The sequence below is a fragment of the Manacus candei genome, unplaced genomic scaffold (genome assembly GCF_025592945.1).
Source record: "Manacus candei isolate 608988 ecotype Guabito, Panama unplaced genomic scaffold, ASM2559294v1 h1tg000119l, whole genome shotgun sequence".
NCBI lineage: Eukaryota > Metazoa > Chordata > Aves > Passeriformes > Pipridae > Manacus > Manacus candei.
Genome location: NW_026138167.1, coordinates 898239 through 916612, shown reverse-complemented (window position 1 = coordinate 916612; position 18374 = coordinate 898239). Strand labels below are relative to the sequence as shown.

Genomic DNA, 18374 nt, shown 5'->3' with positions numbered 1-18374 from the left:
GAAAACTTCTAAACATAATTAAAACTGAACTCAGGTGATGTTCATGGGAACTCCTGTGTTTAAATCCATTCTCTTCTAGCATAAGCAGACATGGCAACTCCCTTTATAAATGACTGAGTTACACTGTAAAAGATGTTACATTTTCTGTTTGTATTCTAATAGCTGTATTGGTTAGAAACCTTACCCTGATTTTCAGCATATGTCATTTCTACTCACTTCATATGTTGACAATGTCCTCAAAGGTAAATGGTTGTTTTCTCTCTCATTAAAGTTTAAGTTACTAACATATTTACAGGAAGCAACCATATGCTCCCTCAATCTTTATTTTTATGGAATTAGCCAGTCAGCTTTTCCTGCATGACAGGTTCATATTTCTGCATCTGTCATATTTTGAGGAATGTCCTTCTGAGAAGTTACCTTCTCGTAACACATTTCACTGAGACTGCACGACAGAACACAGCCCTGAATTTAGCATCCTGAGCAGCACTTTATTATTATGTTTTGACCAGCTGTGTCAAGTTATGCTTCTTTTCCACTTAGTAAATTCCTGCTACCCAGTAGGTTCTTGCTCTGTCTCCTTTATCATCCTCATCAAAAACTGAAGCTGAGTTCTTCCTTAATTTTGGGGCCATAAAAAAAACACTTTAACTTCTACCTGATTCTATTACTCGGTGGTAGCTTTTTTCTTTTTCTTAACAAAGCTAAAGAACATTTAGGTATTTACTGCATACCTCTTAAAAGATTTCTACCTATTCTGAAATTTAAACTGTATCTTCAAATATCAATATAACTTAGCTTTTTCAGGCCCCACCCTATAAACTACCTCCCTAAGATCCTTCTCATATTGATTTTCTCTACTTTACTCCAGTATTTTCTGTTAATTTTATTAAAATACATACTTTGAATTGAGAGTCCCAGATGTAGAATAGTTCTGTTCATCACTAAATTAAACCTAGAATGAATCAATATCTGCCTCTTAGGCTGGGGTTCCTTTTTCTGACCAGTTCTTTCACTGAATTCTTACTAATTTTCAAAACAACACCATGTTTGGTGTCAACAAAGCAAAACAATGATGTGGGCAGTTACATTGAACTTTAATGCACACATACAGTATTCTTAATATTTGCTCTCAATTTTTTATCTGGGTAGGTGTAACACAAAATGCAAGATTTAAACTTCTTATAATATTGCAAAGCAGTCTATAAGCATGTTTCCAGCATTATCCAGAAAGAACACTTACTATCCTCTCCCAAAGTAATGTCCTTTTGTAATCTACTTCTGAGTTAGCAGTACAGCATGAAATAGCTCATCATTCTGCAGTGATTTGTTTCTTTAGTCTACCACAACATGAATAAACACCACCACCTCTGATCCTACCTTCCTTGAACAGCAACATGACAGATCCCTGTTCTTGCCCCTTCCAGCATCAGTCCTAACCCATTCTAACTTCTGTTTCTTAAATAATCTCTAACAAGAGAGTTACCCACACAAATGCAGATATTGTGTGTAAAATGGTTCATGCATAGAAGCACTACATTCTGCTGGATAAAGGTACTTTTTTTGCATGTAAAAGTGGATGAACACAGAGAACACCAACTGCTACTTCTTCCATCAGACACTTCTGCCTTGCTGAGTTAAAACTGCAATACACTGTTATCCTCTCCTTTGGGCCTCACCTTTAGGGTCAGCCTTACTGTGTTACACTCCTGCAGAGGGTTCAGCTTCAGGGTTTCTCCCAAGTTACTGCAGCCTGATGTCTGGTGCTGCATTTCACAGCAAACACAGACACCGTCACTGTCGAATTTAATCTGTGGAGAAAAAAAAAAGGTCAGAAAAAGTATAAATCAAGGGAAACACACGTCCCAAATCATGTATTTGCAGTTACAGTGACAGTGATGACTAATAAATGCAAAATAAAAATATCTATGCAGAAATCTTGGAGCAGAATATTTTCCGTTAGTTAATATAAGGTATAAAACAAGGTAAAATACAGAAAGAGGACACAATAGCAAAGAGTGCTACCTTGCATGACTCATTTTGAAAAAAATTTGCTTTCCAATGGCAGTTGAAACCAGAGTAACTGAACTGAATAAACACAGAATCATACCCAATGGGGAAAACCAAAAAATAACAGAAAGAGGTCAGAAAACATATGAAGGAGTCACCAATCAGTTCTTTATTTCTCAAAGTAAAGAAGTACAGTGGCTGGGTGGTAGGAGATCTGAATCACTCTTTTACATTAAAAAAAATTAAGATTTACAGATACAAAGCCACAAAAAAATTTTATAATGCAAATACATGTTTACTATTTTAAATTCAAATTCTCCCTAAGATGTTGCCAGTTTCCTGAACAAAGACGGGTAGCAGCATTCCTTGTAGAATTACCTTGCATAGCCAGATACCTACAATCATTTCAACAGAGTATTTACTTACTGCTTAAGCAGAGCAGTAAGTACTTACTGCTTAAGACCTCAATAAATGTTTAAATTGTTCCTATGATCTTAAAAGTTACGTATTTAATTATATGTAGTTTTAATGCCACCCCTATCAGGCTTATCTAATACTCTCTCCTTACATGCTGGTCACCAGGACACATGGAAGAGCAAAAATAAGAGTCAATTGAAAACCACAATAAACTTTTGCAGATGAGGTGCAAATGACCGTTTGCCGTGTACTGGGAGGAAGCATGCTCACAGCAGGATGCTGTCTCAGGGGACTTCAATGCCTGAGACTCCAGATTGCCCTCTACCCAGTACAATTTGTAAAAGGCTTTTAAAAAACCTAGGTATGTAAATGACACCATTTCCCATATTCTCAAAGGCAGCACTGGAAATCATTGTCTATGGCAGCTCACAGAAACTGGTCATACCCTATGCCATAGACACTGCAAAAGAAATAAAGAAAAAATACACTGTGCACCTCTATGATAGCTGTGGGGTTTATTTCTAATTAACATACAATTTAATTCACAAAGCTGTTTTAACAATTTCAGACTGGGGTTTTATCTTCAACTCCTGTAATCTTTAATACTTTCTTTTAAAAAGTGAGACATCTGGAGAAAACCCAAGTACATGGTTTACGATCACATGACCTCAGCTCCTCAAGTCAAACCAGTACATGTCAGTGGGGAGGTCTTGCTCCCAAACCTCTCCTGAAATGGTTCTGCTGTCAGATAAATGCTACTGATGAAGTTTGACACTGAAGCCTGTATTGATTTGCTCTGGCAAGCTTCAGCTGCAAAAAAGTTTTTATAATGAGGAATATGGGCAAAGCTTTCTATTGCAAGATCATCTATTCTGATTCATGCTGTCCCTGCTCAATGAAGGACAGTCACTGACTCATGGTGGTATGTACTTGACACTTCTAATATGAAATACAGATCTTAGGTCTACTTTTATCACACGTAATGAACAGGTGTCACAGAAATAAGGCTAAAAAGGCTCAGTCAAGATTCCCCATTTATGAGACATTCTCAATTCATTCAGAAAGCTGTGCCATAACTTTGTACTGCCCAGTAACTCTCCTTTTAATTTAATTCTTAAAATTACTTAAAAGCTAATTGTTTAAGTGAAAGTTCCTGCAAAACACAGGGACAATCTTAAGAATCACAGCATATTCAAAACCACTTAAGATTCACAACCAGACTGGAAGCATACTATTTTTGGAGGTTTTAACTTGCCCTATCACACACTTTTTCCTTCCAATGTTCCTGAAGTGACATCTTTGTGAGTTGTGTTTTTGTAACAGGGAGCAGGACAAGAGGCTGAACGTGTCATTGCATATGTGACCTCAACAACACAGCCCCTGAGAGCACTTCTGAGCCCCCATGCTCCACGATGCTCATCCCTGCTCCATGATGCTCATCCCTGCCCCACTGCTGTCTCACACTTGCACAGGCAAGATCAAGAGTTTATACAGCTATTCTGTGCCCTAAACAGGGTCAAAATTAATACGGGGTTTGTTTTTTTTTTTTTCTTCTAGGGAGGAGGGGGAAGAAGTAATTTATTTTTAGTCCAGATCAGACCTCAAATGCCATTCACTATGTGGCTTCATAAACAGAGACAGCAGCACTAACAGTAAAGCTGCATTGGAACAAGGGAGGAGCTGGGAATACTTGTTCCAGCTGCTGGGCTGGTGTTTGCCAACCTCAGACACAATTACATCAGCAGTGCCTCCAAAGCTGTCTGTGTTTAAATCTCTATTTGGTTGGCAGGGCTCAAGAATAAAGCATGATTCACTTCATCCCCTGCCCAAACCCCTATCATCCTGCATATATTTGAGTTCCACACTGTGAGTCTTACTCATGCTAGTGAGCACAGTCAGTAATCATAGTAGAGTTTGGGTACTTTCATATTTATGACAGTTGCAAAGTACACTCTCATCCAACCCACGGTTAAGATTTCAAACATCAGCCTGAGCTACCCATATGCATAAACTGTCTTTTAAGTTTATTCTGTCTTGCCAAAAAACAGTACTGTTACTTCTAAAGTGATAAAACTCATTACAATCTGACTTCTATGTAGCAGAGGATCAAAAAAACGAAAGGACGCTCTAGATTCATTACAAATACCTACACACACATTCATCAAATTCTGTCAAGGCATTAGAGGTGCCTTACAAAGAAGAAATGACTCTGAGTGTGCACACACTTCACCAAAAGGTTAAGGTAGGGAGCAATTAACAGTGTTATGTCACATTCTACCATTTCCCTATTACAAATGCAAGTCAAGTCTTCCAGTAAAGGTAGTAATAGATTTTACTTTTTCTTAGTTTAGGGTTTTTTATAGGGAACATAAAAGGAAGGAAAATTTCAAAATAAAATATAAAAATTCCAAAGTTGATAACAAGGCAGTGAAGTACAAGAAAGCCTCACTGGTGTGCTTATGGGAAGGAACTTCAGTGAATTAGAGTAACTTATGCAAAGAGAAAGAATTGGAAAATCCAGTAAGGAATAAAGTTGCATGGTAGGGAAATATCAAGATTAAAAACTGACATACAAATAAGAACAAAAAAAAGTATATATTTTTTCCTGGAATTCTAAAACTTGGTTTTCAATATGCACAGACCTGAATGCAGGTACAACACAAAACGGAACACAAAGAAATCTCTGCACCTGGGCAGTGCCATTCACCTCTATGCGAACTTGCCCTTGGTCTGCTTTTCCTTGCTTTGTCTATTCCAGCTACAGATAATTGAGGGAAAAAAGAGTCTTCCTTTATATGTTACTATAACCACTGGCCAATTTCAGCTGTACAAACAAAAAAAAATTTATAAGCAAACTTTTTATACAGAGCTTAACTCTATCACTACTTTTCTGAGTAATAACCAGCTGTATATTTGATTAAAACTACAGCATTTATTTTTAAACAAATAAGTGACTTACAAGATGAAGAAATAAAACATATTCTATCTTGTGCAGTAATAGAATATAAATTAAAATATATTAATTGCTCTAGCCATATATGTTAAGCACAAATTTTAGAGATCAATTACTTGAAAAAGAAATTCCCACACAGGAATGTTTCTGATACACACAGTAATGAACAGTTTGAGTGTATAACTGCTCTGTACACATCCTACTATCAGGGACTTAAATCAGTATCTTGAGGTTATGGCTGCAGGATATGCAGCTAATCACGGGGAAAAAATTCCAATTAATTTCTCTTAACAAGCCATTAAAGCTACTGGCATTTTTTTTGTTCCTCAGTGTTGTATGTTGCTAAGCTGCAGGATAAAGAGCACAAACACTGACTTCACAAATTACACATTCAAAATGCTAACATATGGTGAACACATTTCTCATATTCACACAAAAATATACATTATGGAATGTACAATAAATCCCCAGTGTTTAAAGCAAAATAAGACCATTGTGCCCTGTTCTTTTTCTTCAAATAACTACTCTATGTGTGAAATGCTGCTGAATTTAAACTCCACAATACAGCAGGTACTATTATAATTTTTAAAGCCACACATCAACATGAATGAGTTTGACAGAAATACCACAACTAAAACAGAATTTACTTTGAGTTTGACCGTTTCACTATACTGTGCTTGGAAATTTACTGTTGCAGTTATATGGGATGTTGACTACATCTCAAAGCACATGTCTGCAAAAGCTGAGTTTTCACTCCTAGAGCTGCACCACCGTACAGTACATTTGTATCCTAGAAGGCAACCAGAGGATTTAGATTTGATAATGTACAACCAGTCACACAGTGAGGGAATGCACAGACCTACAACACTAAAGTGAGCCAGCTAAGGCATTAAAATTAAATATACACTTAGAACAAGTTGTTAAGAAACTGGGATTTTTAAAGTGATAAAAGGTAATAAAGCAATGAGATATGTTCGCCATAACATATCACCAGCTTCTGAGTCACACCCTGCACCTGCTCATAAAGCAGTGCTGCTCACTGCAGAGCATCCCTCTCAGCAGGTGGGCTATGAGAACAGAACTCTAGAATTTCATATATATGAGCATTTCAACATGGCAATATTTACATGCAAGTCCCCAAAGTGACTGAAATGTGATTTTGAGAAAGGAAAACCTAAAAATAAGGAAAACCTAAAAATAAGGAAAACCTAAAAATAAGGTCTGGGCAGAAGAAACTGTATTTTTTTTGATACAGTTATGATAAACAGTCACAATGAAATTAAATTGCCCTTACATAGTATAACACACTGTGGCAAAGCCAGTTAGTATCTCAGCATGCTCTGAAAATTGAAACTACAGTTTGAACCCTTGTTTTATCTTCTTTAGCCAGATCAATGTTTCAGTAGTCCAAAGGAAAATCTGCACATTCCATCTGCAGTAGGAAGGGAAAGGCCAGGGAAATACAAATGAAATGTAACTGTTTCCTTTTAATTTATGAGCCAAGTACACCGGTTTTGAGCTATTGAGCAAGGAAGAAGTAAATACATGTTTCCAAAATCCCAGCGTTCCTTCCTGTTTCTCTTTAGGGTTTTGATACAATCCTACATGAGAGATGTGGCAAGAAGCACTGCTTAAGAACGTGGAAAACCAACCAGCAGAGCATGATGTCTAGACACAAGACTAAGCTATTCATCACAGTGACACTCCAGGTCAAAATACCGCGTTTGAAAATTATAGCATGTAGGTCCCAAAATACAGTTACATAGTTGCATTACATAGTCAGGAAAGCATTCATTTTGAGAGGTTATTTATTCCTTCTTCCACACAGATACAAGGCTTTTTTGGTAAGTCTTCATGGGAAGTTCTGATACAAATGTAGCCCCTCAAAGTACTTCTAAATAGTCCTAATATCAAAGCAAGGATCTCAATACAAATTTGTAAAACTCACTTCAAAGGTTTTACACAAAAAAATACCTATGACAACTCTTTTTTAATGAAAAAAAAAAGAGACCAAAAAACCCCCAACAAACCCCTCAAAATAAAAACTATTTTTCCATCACTCTGCAATGTGCAGCACACATCTTACAGCAGAGCTCCAGGTTCCACCAGTTGATTTCTCCATAGGCTATAAAGCCTTTACTCCAATCACAGCTGGAAAACTCAGACATTGCGCAAATGTCTGCAGAACATTCTTAGCAGAACAATTCCCAGCAGAGCAGCCAAGCTCCTCCTGCCTGGCTCAGGGAGCTGCACATGCAGCCCTAACACAGGAGGAGCCACAGTAACGTGGACCACGAGCTTCCAAGCTGACTAAAGAAGGGGAAGGCATGGGACAGGTTACACCCAAATGGTGTTCTGTGTCACGTGCCTTTTGAAATATTTCCTAAAACATTTTGTATTATTTGAACTCAGTTTTACTAAACATATTGTGTCCAAACAGAACAAAGGAATCAAACAATGACTTAAGAGGTGCACGAGCATTTCATGGAGTCATCTGTTGGCATTAAATGGAAAATGTCTTTTTTCTTTAACATTTAGATCAATGTCTTGGGGTGCATATGTGTATGTCTTTCTAATTTTTAATGAGTCCTGTGAGTGCAGGATTTAAACAGATTGATTGGTCTGTTAACAGATTATAATAAAAATAGCACTGGTGCACATTTATAAACATTCTCCAATCCATTTATCAATTTTATAATTCAACGTCATTTGTTTCCTGAAGTTGGAGGGGTGTATAATTGTTTTATTATTTACTTTACATCAAGGATTTCAGTAATGAGTTTACTTCTGTAGACATCTTTGTAAGTTTGAATGATAAAATACGTTGGAGTTCAAAGTATATGTACTTTTTTCCTGAGATCAAAACATAAAGGCTCTAGGTAAACTGTAACTTTTAGTAACTTAGACCATAGCATGCCACATCATGATAATTTGTATTACTCTGTATTTTATTTAATAAAAATAACATACATTTACTTTGGAAATTGAAAAAAAAGATTAATTTAGGTTGGCAAATAAAATATTAGCATACACACATCAGAACATTACTATTAGTGCATCTGTGAAATACAGTGCCTCTACAAGGAGCTATTGGATGAAATCCTGATACTGCTGACACCAAATGGTAATCACTGCATTGCTCTGATGTGCCCTGTATTCCACCTATTTGCTGAAGCACTATTGTTACCATGACATTAAGAAGCAAGCATTTCTAATACTAAAACTTATTTTTTGAGGTGACAAAGCACTTCAACCCTCAAGCTTTTCTCAAAATGATTTTTCCTGTTGTAATACCTATAGATTGCTCTACTAAATGTTCAGGAAGTCAAAGGAATATGTGCATAAAGCCCTAACAAAATGCAAAATAAAATCCTTGCCCTTTGTAAGAGACTTGTTTTTCATTACTCACCAGCTGACAGCCTTCCAGGGACCTCACCAGCTGAGCGTTCTGGCAGGAGAGGATGGAGCCAGCCAAGTTCAGCATGACACACACTGCAGACAGCAGCATGAAAAAGGTGATCTGGGAAAAAACCAAGCAGTCCATTATTATTCACTGCTAGAGGCAAATAAGGAAAAATATAATTTAGATGTTCAAGAACTTCCAGCCTGTCGTACAATTATATGGATGGCAACATGTTATATAATTTAGAATAGGGTATTTAATCTCACAACATCTTCAGTCTCGCACTATAGGAGAAAACTAAATCAAAACTAAGCTTGACTATCATATGCTTTTCTTCCAGCCATTTCAAAGTAATCCACTTATCTCCCACTTTTATAACACACTCTGAAAATTTAATGGGTATTATTAATGAGCATTGCTAAAATATAGGAATTGAAAAAGTTGTTTGTTTTTTTTTTAAACAGAAGTAATCTTAAAACAATTTAAATCCCTTTTGATGAGGATATGGGTATCCTAGACAGGAAAAGTATTTGTCAATATCACATATCATGAGTTCCAACAAGTTAGGGGAAAAAGGTGAATAAAATTCTGGATACATATAATTACTTGGTATTTAAACAACAATTACAATTTATGCAGCATCTTCCATATTAAATGATCAACATAACTAGTCTACTCTGGCCTCAAACCAGGAGGTCTGGAGACACACCATCTACAACGCTGCTGTTTCCTTTGAGAACACACGCAGGATCACTCTCGAGGGGAAAAGACAACACAGAAAGAATTGTGCCCTGCAGAATTTACCACCTAAGGACTCTTTCTGCTGTGCCTTTTGCAACTGGACATGCCTGTCTCATATTGGCCTTTTTAGCCACCAACGCACTTGCAACAGACGTGGGCAGAGCCCTTCCCAAATCTTCGTTCGCGAAGCCCGGCCATGATGATGACAATTTACGCAGTATCTTCCATATTAATTACCCATTGTGTTAATTACTCCTTTTGCCTCACTTCAAAATATGTCAAAACATGTCAAAACAATAATTAACTCAATTCCATCAGCTTAATTACAATTTTATTGCTTTAAATATAAAAAACCTGGCCCAGTGTGGGCAGACAGAAATCTATGTAGGGAATGGGAATGGCACAAGCAATAAGAGGCCAAGAATAAACATGTGCCCAGTGTGTGGCCACCTTAAATATTCAGTGTTGACACTGCCATAACTCAGTGGGAGCAGGAGTGTATTATCTGAAATTAGTAAGAAATTCTGTTGCATCTTTTTCCATATGCATGGCCAGAGTCTACAACCCTTCACTGTTCTCACAAGATGTTATCTTGTGTCAATGCACGTGCTATGAGTATTTTTTGCAACCTTGCATCCAAAATGGTTGTTGGGGGGTTTTTTTAGCATTTTCAGGCAAAAAACCCCACCCTGTAACCTCCACAGTATTAACCAAAAGACAAGAATTTGTTTTAAAAAATTTAAGTTGCCAGCTTCAGATTCTTCCAAGCATCACATCTGACAACAAGGGCTGCAACCTACATCAGGTTCATCTATCTGCAGTACTTTCTCCATATCAGCATTCACTAATGAAGAAACCTCTGCTGGAGTTTCCAAGGTAACCTCTTCCTCTTGCCACTGGCAAAGACAAGAGAGAAGAACCCAGCACTGCCAAAATCACGTAACAGGCTCTTACAACTCCTGCTCTTCTCAGTGGGTCTAAGTATTATGTTCTCTGTAGAAGTTGCATTTAAGGGTGGCAGCCACCACGTGGTCCCATATCAAACACTGAAGTTCTCTCTCACACTTGTCTTCCCAATTTGATTGGTTTACGCTTCACTTCTCAGTGTCTCAGGCAAGGAACTTCCTAAGCTGGGCACGGAGTTGGAAGGGAAAACTCAGTTCCTTTGCAAGTCTGTTGTAACTACCTTGCCTTTTGCAGAGCACAAAGATCCTAATAAAAGTAACTGAAGTATTTCCAATCTCCTTCCTTAATGCTTCTCAGCTAAATACCAAAAAAGCCTTGTACTGATGGCCTAGGGCAGACTTGTACCACTGTTATCACAACTTGACACATTACCACCACGTTGGAAGCCACAACAGAGAAAAGGAGGCATAAAAGTATCAATTACCACATTAACAAGCATTAAACAATATCTTCAGTGTGCTTAATGTTTTTATCACAAATCACTCTTTTCTAACACTGGTACATGTACGCAGTAAAAACCAATGTATCTGCAACCCTGTGAAAGAGTGGTCATTGTGGATTGTGACACTATGAAATGCCATAGATGAAGTTAGATATACATTATTCATGAAGTCAATTTATCTAAGTTCCACATTAAAATTTTCCTCACAAAGCAAGCTACGAAATGTTTGCTCTGAGAGCTCGGTGCAACATCCTGGCAGGAGCAGCATGGAATTATTAGGAAAGAGTGTGTGATGCAGTTAACCCAGTGATCAAGGGAAAAAAATTACGCTGAAGAAAACACAGTGTGTCAGATACTGAAGGGCTATGACATCTTAATGCTGTTTTAACACTACAGTATGTTTTCCACCTTTCTAGTTAAACACATAAGCAAGTTAAAATATTCCTAGAATTCAGGAAGATGCATCAATATCACTAAGCTCTCAAAGCCACCAAGAATTACTACACGAACAAAAAGTGAAACCAATTGATTTATTATGACATGGTCTTAGCAGAACTAACTGGAGAAGTCACAGCTGATATTCTACACAAAGTACTCTATAGAAGAAATGTTAACGGACTTCCTACTTAAATGTTACCATAGTCCTAAACTAATTCTACAAAACTAATTAGCTCTGCTCAGATGCAATTATTTAAAATGAAGTAACAACTCATAATTTGAGGTGTCATCTCACACCTGTAATTATAAACTAGTTAATTCTCTTCATGACCCTAATCTGCTGCTTCTATTTCATTGTTTCCATAATTCTGAGGTTCAGGTTACAAGAAAGAGGTTCTCCTGGCCTTCCCATAACTTCTGTCTTTACAAATAAAACTATTTAAAGTCTTCACATCGGCTCTCTACCAAAAGAGAAGAAAAATTCTAATGCAAAGGGGGGCTGAGGCTTAATGGAATATATTTGCTGTACTTCCAAACGACAGGGATGATGGACATCTGATTGCAGGAATACATGGCAACAGCAAACAACTTACCAGTTTCTATTTAATCCTCAATCACACAGTTTCTTAGAAGACATCTCTACATCCAACTCCAACTATTCTGTGGCTATACCCAAACATTGGATGTAGGTATCTTTCCCTGCTGTGCTGGAAGAGTTATACTTTCCAAAACTTTGGAGAAGAGTCGAAACAAATGTATAGTTCAATCAATTTCTCAACTGATTCCTCTGTTTCTTCTGAAAGCTGGCAGAATGTAGCAACAGAAAAAAGGCTGCACTGGCCCTGTGCTATGGCAGAAACTAAGGAAGGGCAGAGCCACACGAAGCTCCCCTTTTCACTCCATTTCTGAGAACTACTTTAATTATGTAGAGTATATCAAGAGTGAGTTTTCATCCTTGCAGTCCCAACATGCACACTGAAGAGACCACACCACACAAATCTGCACAGAATGAAAAAATCAGTTCCCCCACGCTTTTACAAGGGACAGCTCAAAATAAGTGACCTTCTTTACTGAAAAAAAAATAAAGTAAGCCCTAATCCTAACAGGTTATCTTTCCACTATAACAGAAGTTATTTGTCGTTCTCTCTTTAGTAAAACTTGACTTTTTAGAAAATTATCAGTATTCTCAGATTATTTGTGAAAAATTTTCACTGCACATTTCTTAAATAGATATAACCATACACTTGCTGTCAGAATGTCCCAAAGTAGATAATCTTAAATTTATGGATGCCACCAAAAAAAATCAAAAGGATTTACAAAAGTTGATGTATTCTCCCCACCCATTCTTTTCCATCACTTTCATTTTTGTTTCTCACTATTGCTTTTTTCTTCACAGTTAGCCTCAAGTAATTTATTCTCTTTTGTATTTACAATTTTTTTATAACCTTTAGACTTCCTTTCATCTTATTTCCCAAAGGCACAGTTAAAATTGTATTACCTGAAAAACTGAAATCTTTAATCTTTACTCTTACTGTGTCTTTCACAATTTGTTCTTGAATTGTTAGGAGGTAAAAGGGGAAAAACAAAAGAACAACCAACTTTAGCAAACACTAGAGTTTGTGATTTGCAACAGAAAACATTAAAATTTTTGATTTCCTGTAAATATACAACTTTCTACCAAAATATGGAGTGAGAGCAGCCCTGAGAAGAAGGACTTGGGGATGCTGGAGAATAAGAAGCACAATATGACCCGGCAATGTGTGTTTGTAGCCCAGAAGCCAACCACGTCCTGGGCTACATCCCAGGCAGTGTGGGCAGCAGGTCGAGGGAGGGCATTCTGCCCCTCTACTCCACTCTCACAAGAGACCTGGAGAGCTGCATCCAGGTCTGGGCCCCCCCTCCCCCCAGGAAGGATGTGACCCTGATGGAGCAAGTCCAGAGGAGGCCACCGAGATGATCCCAGGGCTGGAGCACCACTGCTCTGGAGACAGGTGGGGAGAGCTGGGGCTGTTCAGACTGAAGAAGAGAAGACTCTGTGGGGACCTTTGAGCACCTTCCCGTGCCTAAAGGAGCCCCAAGAGAGCTGGAGAGGGACTTGGGGCAAGGGCATGTGGTGATAGGACAAGGAGGAATGGCTTCCAACTAGATATTAGGAAGAAATTCTTCCCTGGGAAGGTGGGGAGGCCCTGGCACAGGTTGCCCAGAGAAGCTGTGGTTGCCCCATCCCTGGAAGTGTCCAAGGCCAGGTTGGACGGGGCTTGGAGCAACCTGGGCTAGTGGAAGGTGTCCCTGCCCGTGGCAGGGGGTGGACCTACATGACCTTTAGGGTCCCTTCTAACCCATTCTATACTGTGATTCTATGAAGCTGTATATAAAAGCAAAAAACAGATTGCAGAAGCTACAGTGTGACAGTACTACTCTAAAGAAGTAAAAGATGGCACAATTTCTTATGCAAGAGGAGAAAAATTTAATAACCGGAGAATTTCAAATTTCATTACAATGATAATGTGCATCTCTGGTCTCTGTGTAAAACATTCTAAATTGATTTTAATTCTATTTTCCTATGTATGTTTCAACTGTGTAGTAAGTAATAGAGTGAACCTTGACGTCAAACTCAGTTAAGTTACTCTTTCACAAATTTATATTAAACCCTGCTTTTTGCCAGTACCTTTGATGGTGTTTCTTTAAGTGACCCAAACCACAGATTCATGACACTATTTATCATATTTATAAATATATGGATAAATATCATATTTATCCACCAGGAACACAGTAAAAAGGAATGGCACATATTAACTACAGTTTGAAGAATGACTTACTACTACAAGTAGTTTTCAGTGGTTTGATAGTCAAGACACACTTAGAAAAAATGTTACCTTCTGTGCAGTGTTGTATCAGGGTTTAATTAGACGTTAATACTTTCGGTCTGTGTTTGGCCCAGCCACCTATCAGTTTATCTTTTTCCTGTCAAGTTATGAGAAAACAAGCACTGATAAACGGGAACTTCGTCCTTGAAGAGAGCTTCTGGTATAAATTATATTTAATTGCTGTCTTATGATTGGCCCATCACCTTCCAAGGACACTTGAAGGAGAAACTGAAGAGGAGAAAGATGAAGTAAACCCCCAGACTCAATTAGAAAAGACTCCTGAGGTATAACATGCCGGCTCAAGGGGAATCCTGAGTTACTCACGCATGCGCAGAAGAGATCCCACTTGCATAACCAAGGGGTGGGACTGAGGGCCTCTAGCTGGGCGGTGCTGGCCACACCTGCCCAGGTAGACGTCATTCAGTTAATTGTATAAAAAGCAGACAGCTCATTCTGGATGGAGCAAGCTTCACATCAAAGGACAACGTTGCCTTTTGCGGGACGCCCACTATCTCGTGAGCCTGCCGACTCTGAGAATGCAGCTTCTGCTCTGGGGAATTTTAGGCATTCTGGGTTGGTAAGATAACTTCATAAGCCACACCTGGGTGACTAGGGAGTCATACTGAAGGCTTATTTTCCTCTCTCTCTCTCTCAAGTTTGTTCGTTTTGTTGGCCACCTCCTGGTAATAAATATCAGTTTTGTTGAGCTTTCAACGGTGTTACGGTTGTAGTTTCAGCATCCTTCAAACTCTCCCTATTACAAGTGTACTTGGAGAAAAAACAGGCATTGCCATGGTAAGCTTGCTTCTGCAAATCTGCCAATCCTCTGTACCTGTAATACTGTGTCTATGTGTTTTTCCGTCTTAATTCCTGTCCTGCAGTTTTCTGAAAAGTCATAAAATCATCCTTGAATGAACTTAGTTTTACATTATTGAAGAATTTTGTAGAAACGCTGAAGTTTGACACTAGATACCACAGACTTTTCCAATCACATTAATTATGTATGCATACAGTCAATGGGCTTTATAATTTTTCATCATGGCCAGTCTTCACGAGCGAAGATTTGGGAAAGGTCTTTACCCTTCGAGCCTGTGCAGTGGATTTTTTAGGTGAGACCCAGTGTGCGCTGAACTGAGCCCACCCTTTAATCCTGAGGTTCCTCTGCCGGGGCCGAGCGAGCTCGGACGGTGGCAGCGAGGTCCCCAGAACGTAGGTTTGTTTAGTGACCTTCTCTTAGATGGATGGCCTTACAGGGCTGACGAGCTCCATCTGCCCGGGGAAGTCCCCTGACCGGGAATCGAACCCGGGCCGCGGCGGTGAGAGCGCTGCATCCTGACCACCAGAGCACCAGGGGGCCCGGGCTTTATAATAAATACATTTTAACACACATTTATGATTTGAGAAGCAGAGGTAAATGTGTTTGTCTCTGTAAACCACTGTATAAGCAGATTTAAAAACCTGCTGTATGGTATCTTGCTCACAAAGCTTTGGCTTACATGGAATACAGACAGCAACACTTATTGTCAATGCAGAAGGAAAAATCCAGAAGCAAATCTGAACATTTATGGCCATCACACATTATGAACAGTGAGATCTGTAACTGCACCAGTACTAAGTTAATTCAAGATTGTCAGGGGTACAGACACAGGCTACCTGTTGGATCAGCCAGATGCTGAATTTAAGGTGAAGATTTCTGAGTTTTCTGTCAAGTCAGTGTCCCACCACAAACAGACATGCATTCTCTTTCCCAGAAATGCAGACAAGCAGCTCATCTCATCTCATCTCACCAAGGGCTACATCACATTTTTATGGCCAACAGTGTGGTCAAGGGAAATTTATGTGAGTAGCCAAAGCACTGTACATTCATTCCTGTTATAGGTTAGACATTCAGGAGAATTTTTCTTCCCCTGCTCCACTCCAAGGAAAAACGGAGTGAGTGGGGGGGAAGGGAGGTCATTAGCTTTACAAAGGATGTAGCCAGCCGAGCTACATTCCTGACTAACGGCCCATCAGAGGCTGGGGGGAGCTGGCTGCCGGACTGAGGACAGAGCAGACTGTGGATTTGGCTCTCAGAGGGAGATGGGGGTCTACATGCAGGCATTTGGGGAGAGGGACTGGGGATCTGGTTTTTTGGCTTCTCATCCTGGTCAGCTCGGACTGCTGACTTTGACTTGCCTGGGAGCTGTCTCTTGTCTCCAGCCCGGATCTGCTGTGTTTCATTGGAGAGTTGCATGCCCGCGGGAGAGAAGGGAGGAGTTTTGAGACACAGTCACCTGGGACAGCGGTGAGTCCCGCAGGAGTGGACTGCTTCCCTTCCCTTTTTCCTCCCACTGAGGGGAGGCTCCCCCATCTCCTTCTCGGCTTCTCCCGCGGTCCGGGACCGCTCCCCCCGGAGCCCACAGCGCCCCCTGCCGGCCATGACGGGTACTGCAGGCTCTGCCCCTTCAGCGCCCCCACAGCGCCCCCTGCCGGCCATGATGGGTACTGCAGGCTCTGCCCCTTCAGCGCCCCCTGCCGGCCATGACGGGTACTGCAGGCTCTGCCCCTTCAGCGCCCCCACAGCGCCCCCTGCCGGCCGTGATCAGGACTGCGCTGAAGGACAGAGCAGTATTCATTCCGACTTTTTTTTTTTCTAGGACTACTGTCTAGTTGGGGTTTTTTTGTGTTCTGTTACTGTTTTTGCCAACATACATATATCTTTTAATAAAGGGTTGTTATTTCTTCTGTTTTTTCCACACTTCCTCGATTAAAGCCCCTTAATTTTGAATTTACAATTGCTGAGAGAGAGGAGTTTGGTCTATTTTAAAACTCATCCTCTTTAGCAAACAGTCCAGTCTCCTCAGACTGAGACAATTCCTTACCTGCTTTCAGACTAACATTTTCTGTCTATTCCCCTAAATAATCACATCCCTAATAATAAGTACGAAGCTTTGAGATCTGTTACACTGAGTGACAGATAACAGGCTATATATATACTCCAAACAGTCCCTTCAAAACAAGATTACTTCTAACTAAATCAAGCTGTAGTAATTATATTTTATTTCTATTATTATAATAATTTTAATTATTACTATTATTTTTATCTTAATTATCTAATTGATATTTTTATTTTTCAATATATTTAACATGATTTTTTTTTCCTATTCCCCAGTCATTTATCCAGGAAAAAAGTTTGCAATAAACACTGAAATTTTGCCTTCATGTAGTTAAAATGTAAAAACCCCTTAAAAATGTCTATCCCCTCTTCTCTAGTTGCATTATAGGAGATAACTTATATTTTTTAATCCAAGAAAAAAGGGCTTTAAAAGCATACTGATCTTCTCTATCTAGTCAACTATAATAAAATGCCTACACAGCTCTGCCTCAAATTCCTGGCCCACACAAGGTACTACCATGAACAAAAACCAAAATTCAGCTCTTCAGGTAAGTAAAAAGAAGCATACCCAGTTAGTAACAGTGGGAAGCCAAAACTAGCCAAATTTATACTAAAATGTGGATTTTTAGTAAACTTATTTAAGTACTGGAATATTGTATCTATTAGCATGATGGAGTGGGCATCACAGAGACATCACCAGATAGCAATTTTAAAAATACTGAAATATTTTGGACTATATGCCACAACTCCAAGGTAAGTTTTGAAGCTCCTTATCAAGGCTGTTTTATGCTCCTGATCATAGTACGTGATTTTATTGATGCCTTCTGCCCTTGTAATTCATTCAACTATAAAGCGTACAACAAAAAAATATTGGCAGATAAAACTCATTTAACAGATTATAGAATTAAATACATAATGCACATATAATTTTAAATAAGCCCATTTTAAAAACTTACTAAACAGAAATGGCACTCAAACCAAAACTGTTGACTAACGGTTTGCAAGTGTAGAAGAAACAACAAAATTTATCTTCCTGTTATTTGCCTCGTAATAGATTTCTTTTTCATGATTAAATTACAACGCTTTTAAAATTATTTCTCAATACTTGCCAAGAACAGACTGAATGAAAAAGTGTTGGCATTTCAGATCTGCTTAACTCAGTATTCCACGTCCTTTGCCTAAACTAAAATAAAGGTTTGAACGAAAATATTTTCTCTAGGTCCAAAGCAATGTTCTATATTAAATAGGCAGAAATATTTCTTGTT

The 18374-nt window shown here is 38.9% G+C and overlaps 1 protein-coding gene across 5 annotated transcripts in view; it reads right to left on the bottom strand.

The window, feature by feature from the left end:
• ENTREP2 (endosomal transmembrane epsin interactor 2) overlaps window positions 1-18374 on the bottom strand; it is a 106442-nt gene that overhangs the window by 37262 nt on the left and 50806 nt on the right. For all 5 annotated transcript variants that reach the window (XM_051770507.1, XM_051770510.1, XM_051770508.1 and 2 more), the window contains 2 exons: window positions 8787-8897; window positions 1677-1808 (listed from right to left, as the gene is read on the bottom strand). In XM_051770507.1, coding sequence (XP_051626467.1) covers window positions 1677-1808; window positions 8787-8897 — 243 coding nt within the window. The remainder of the gene's footprint in view (window positions 1-1676; window positions 1809-8786; window positions 8898-18374) is intronic.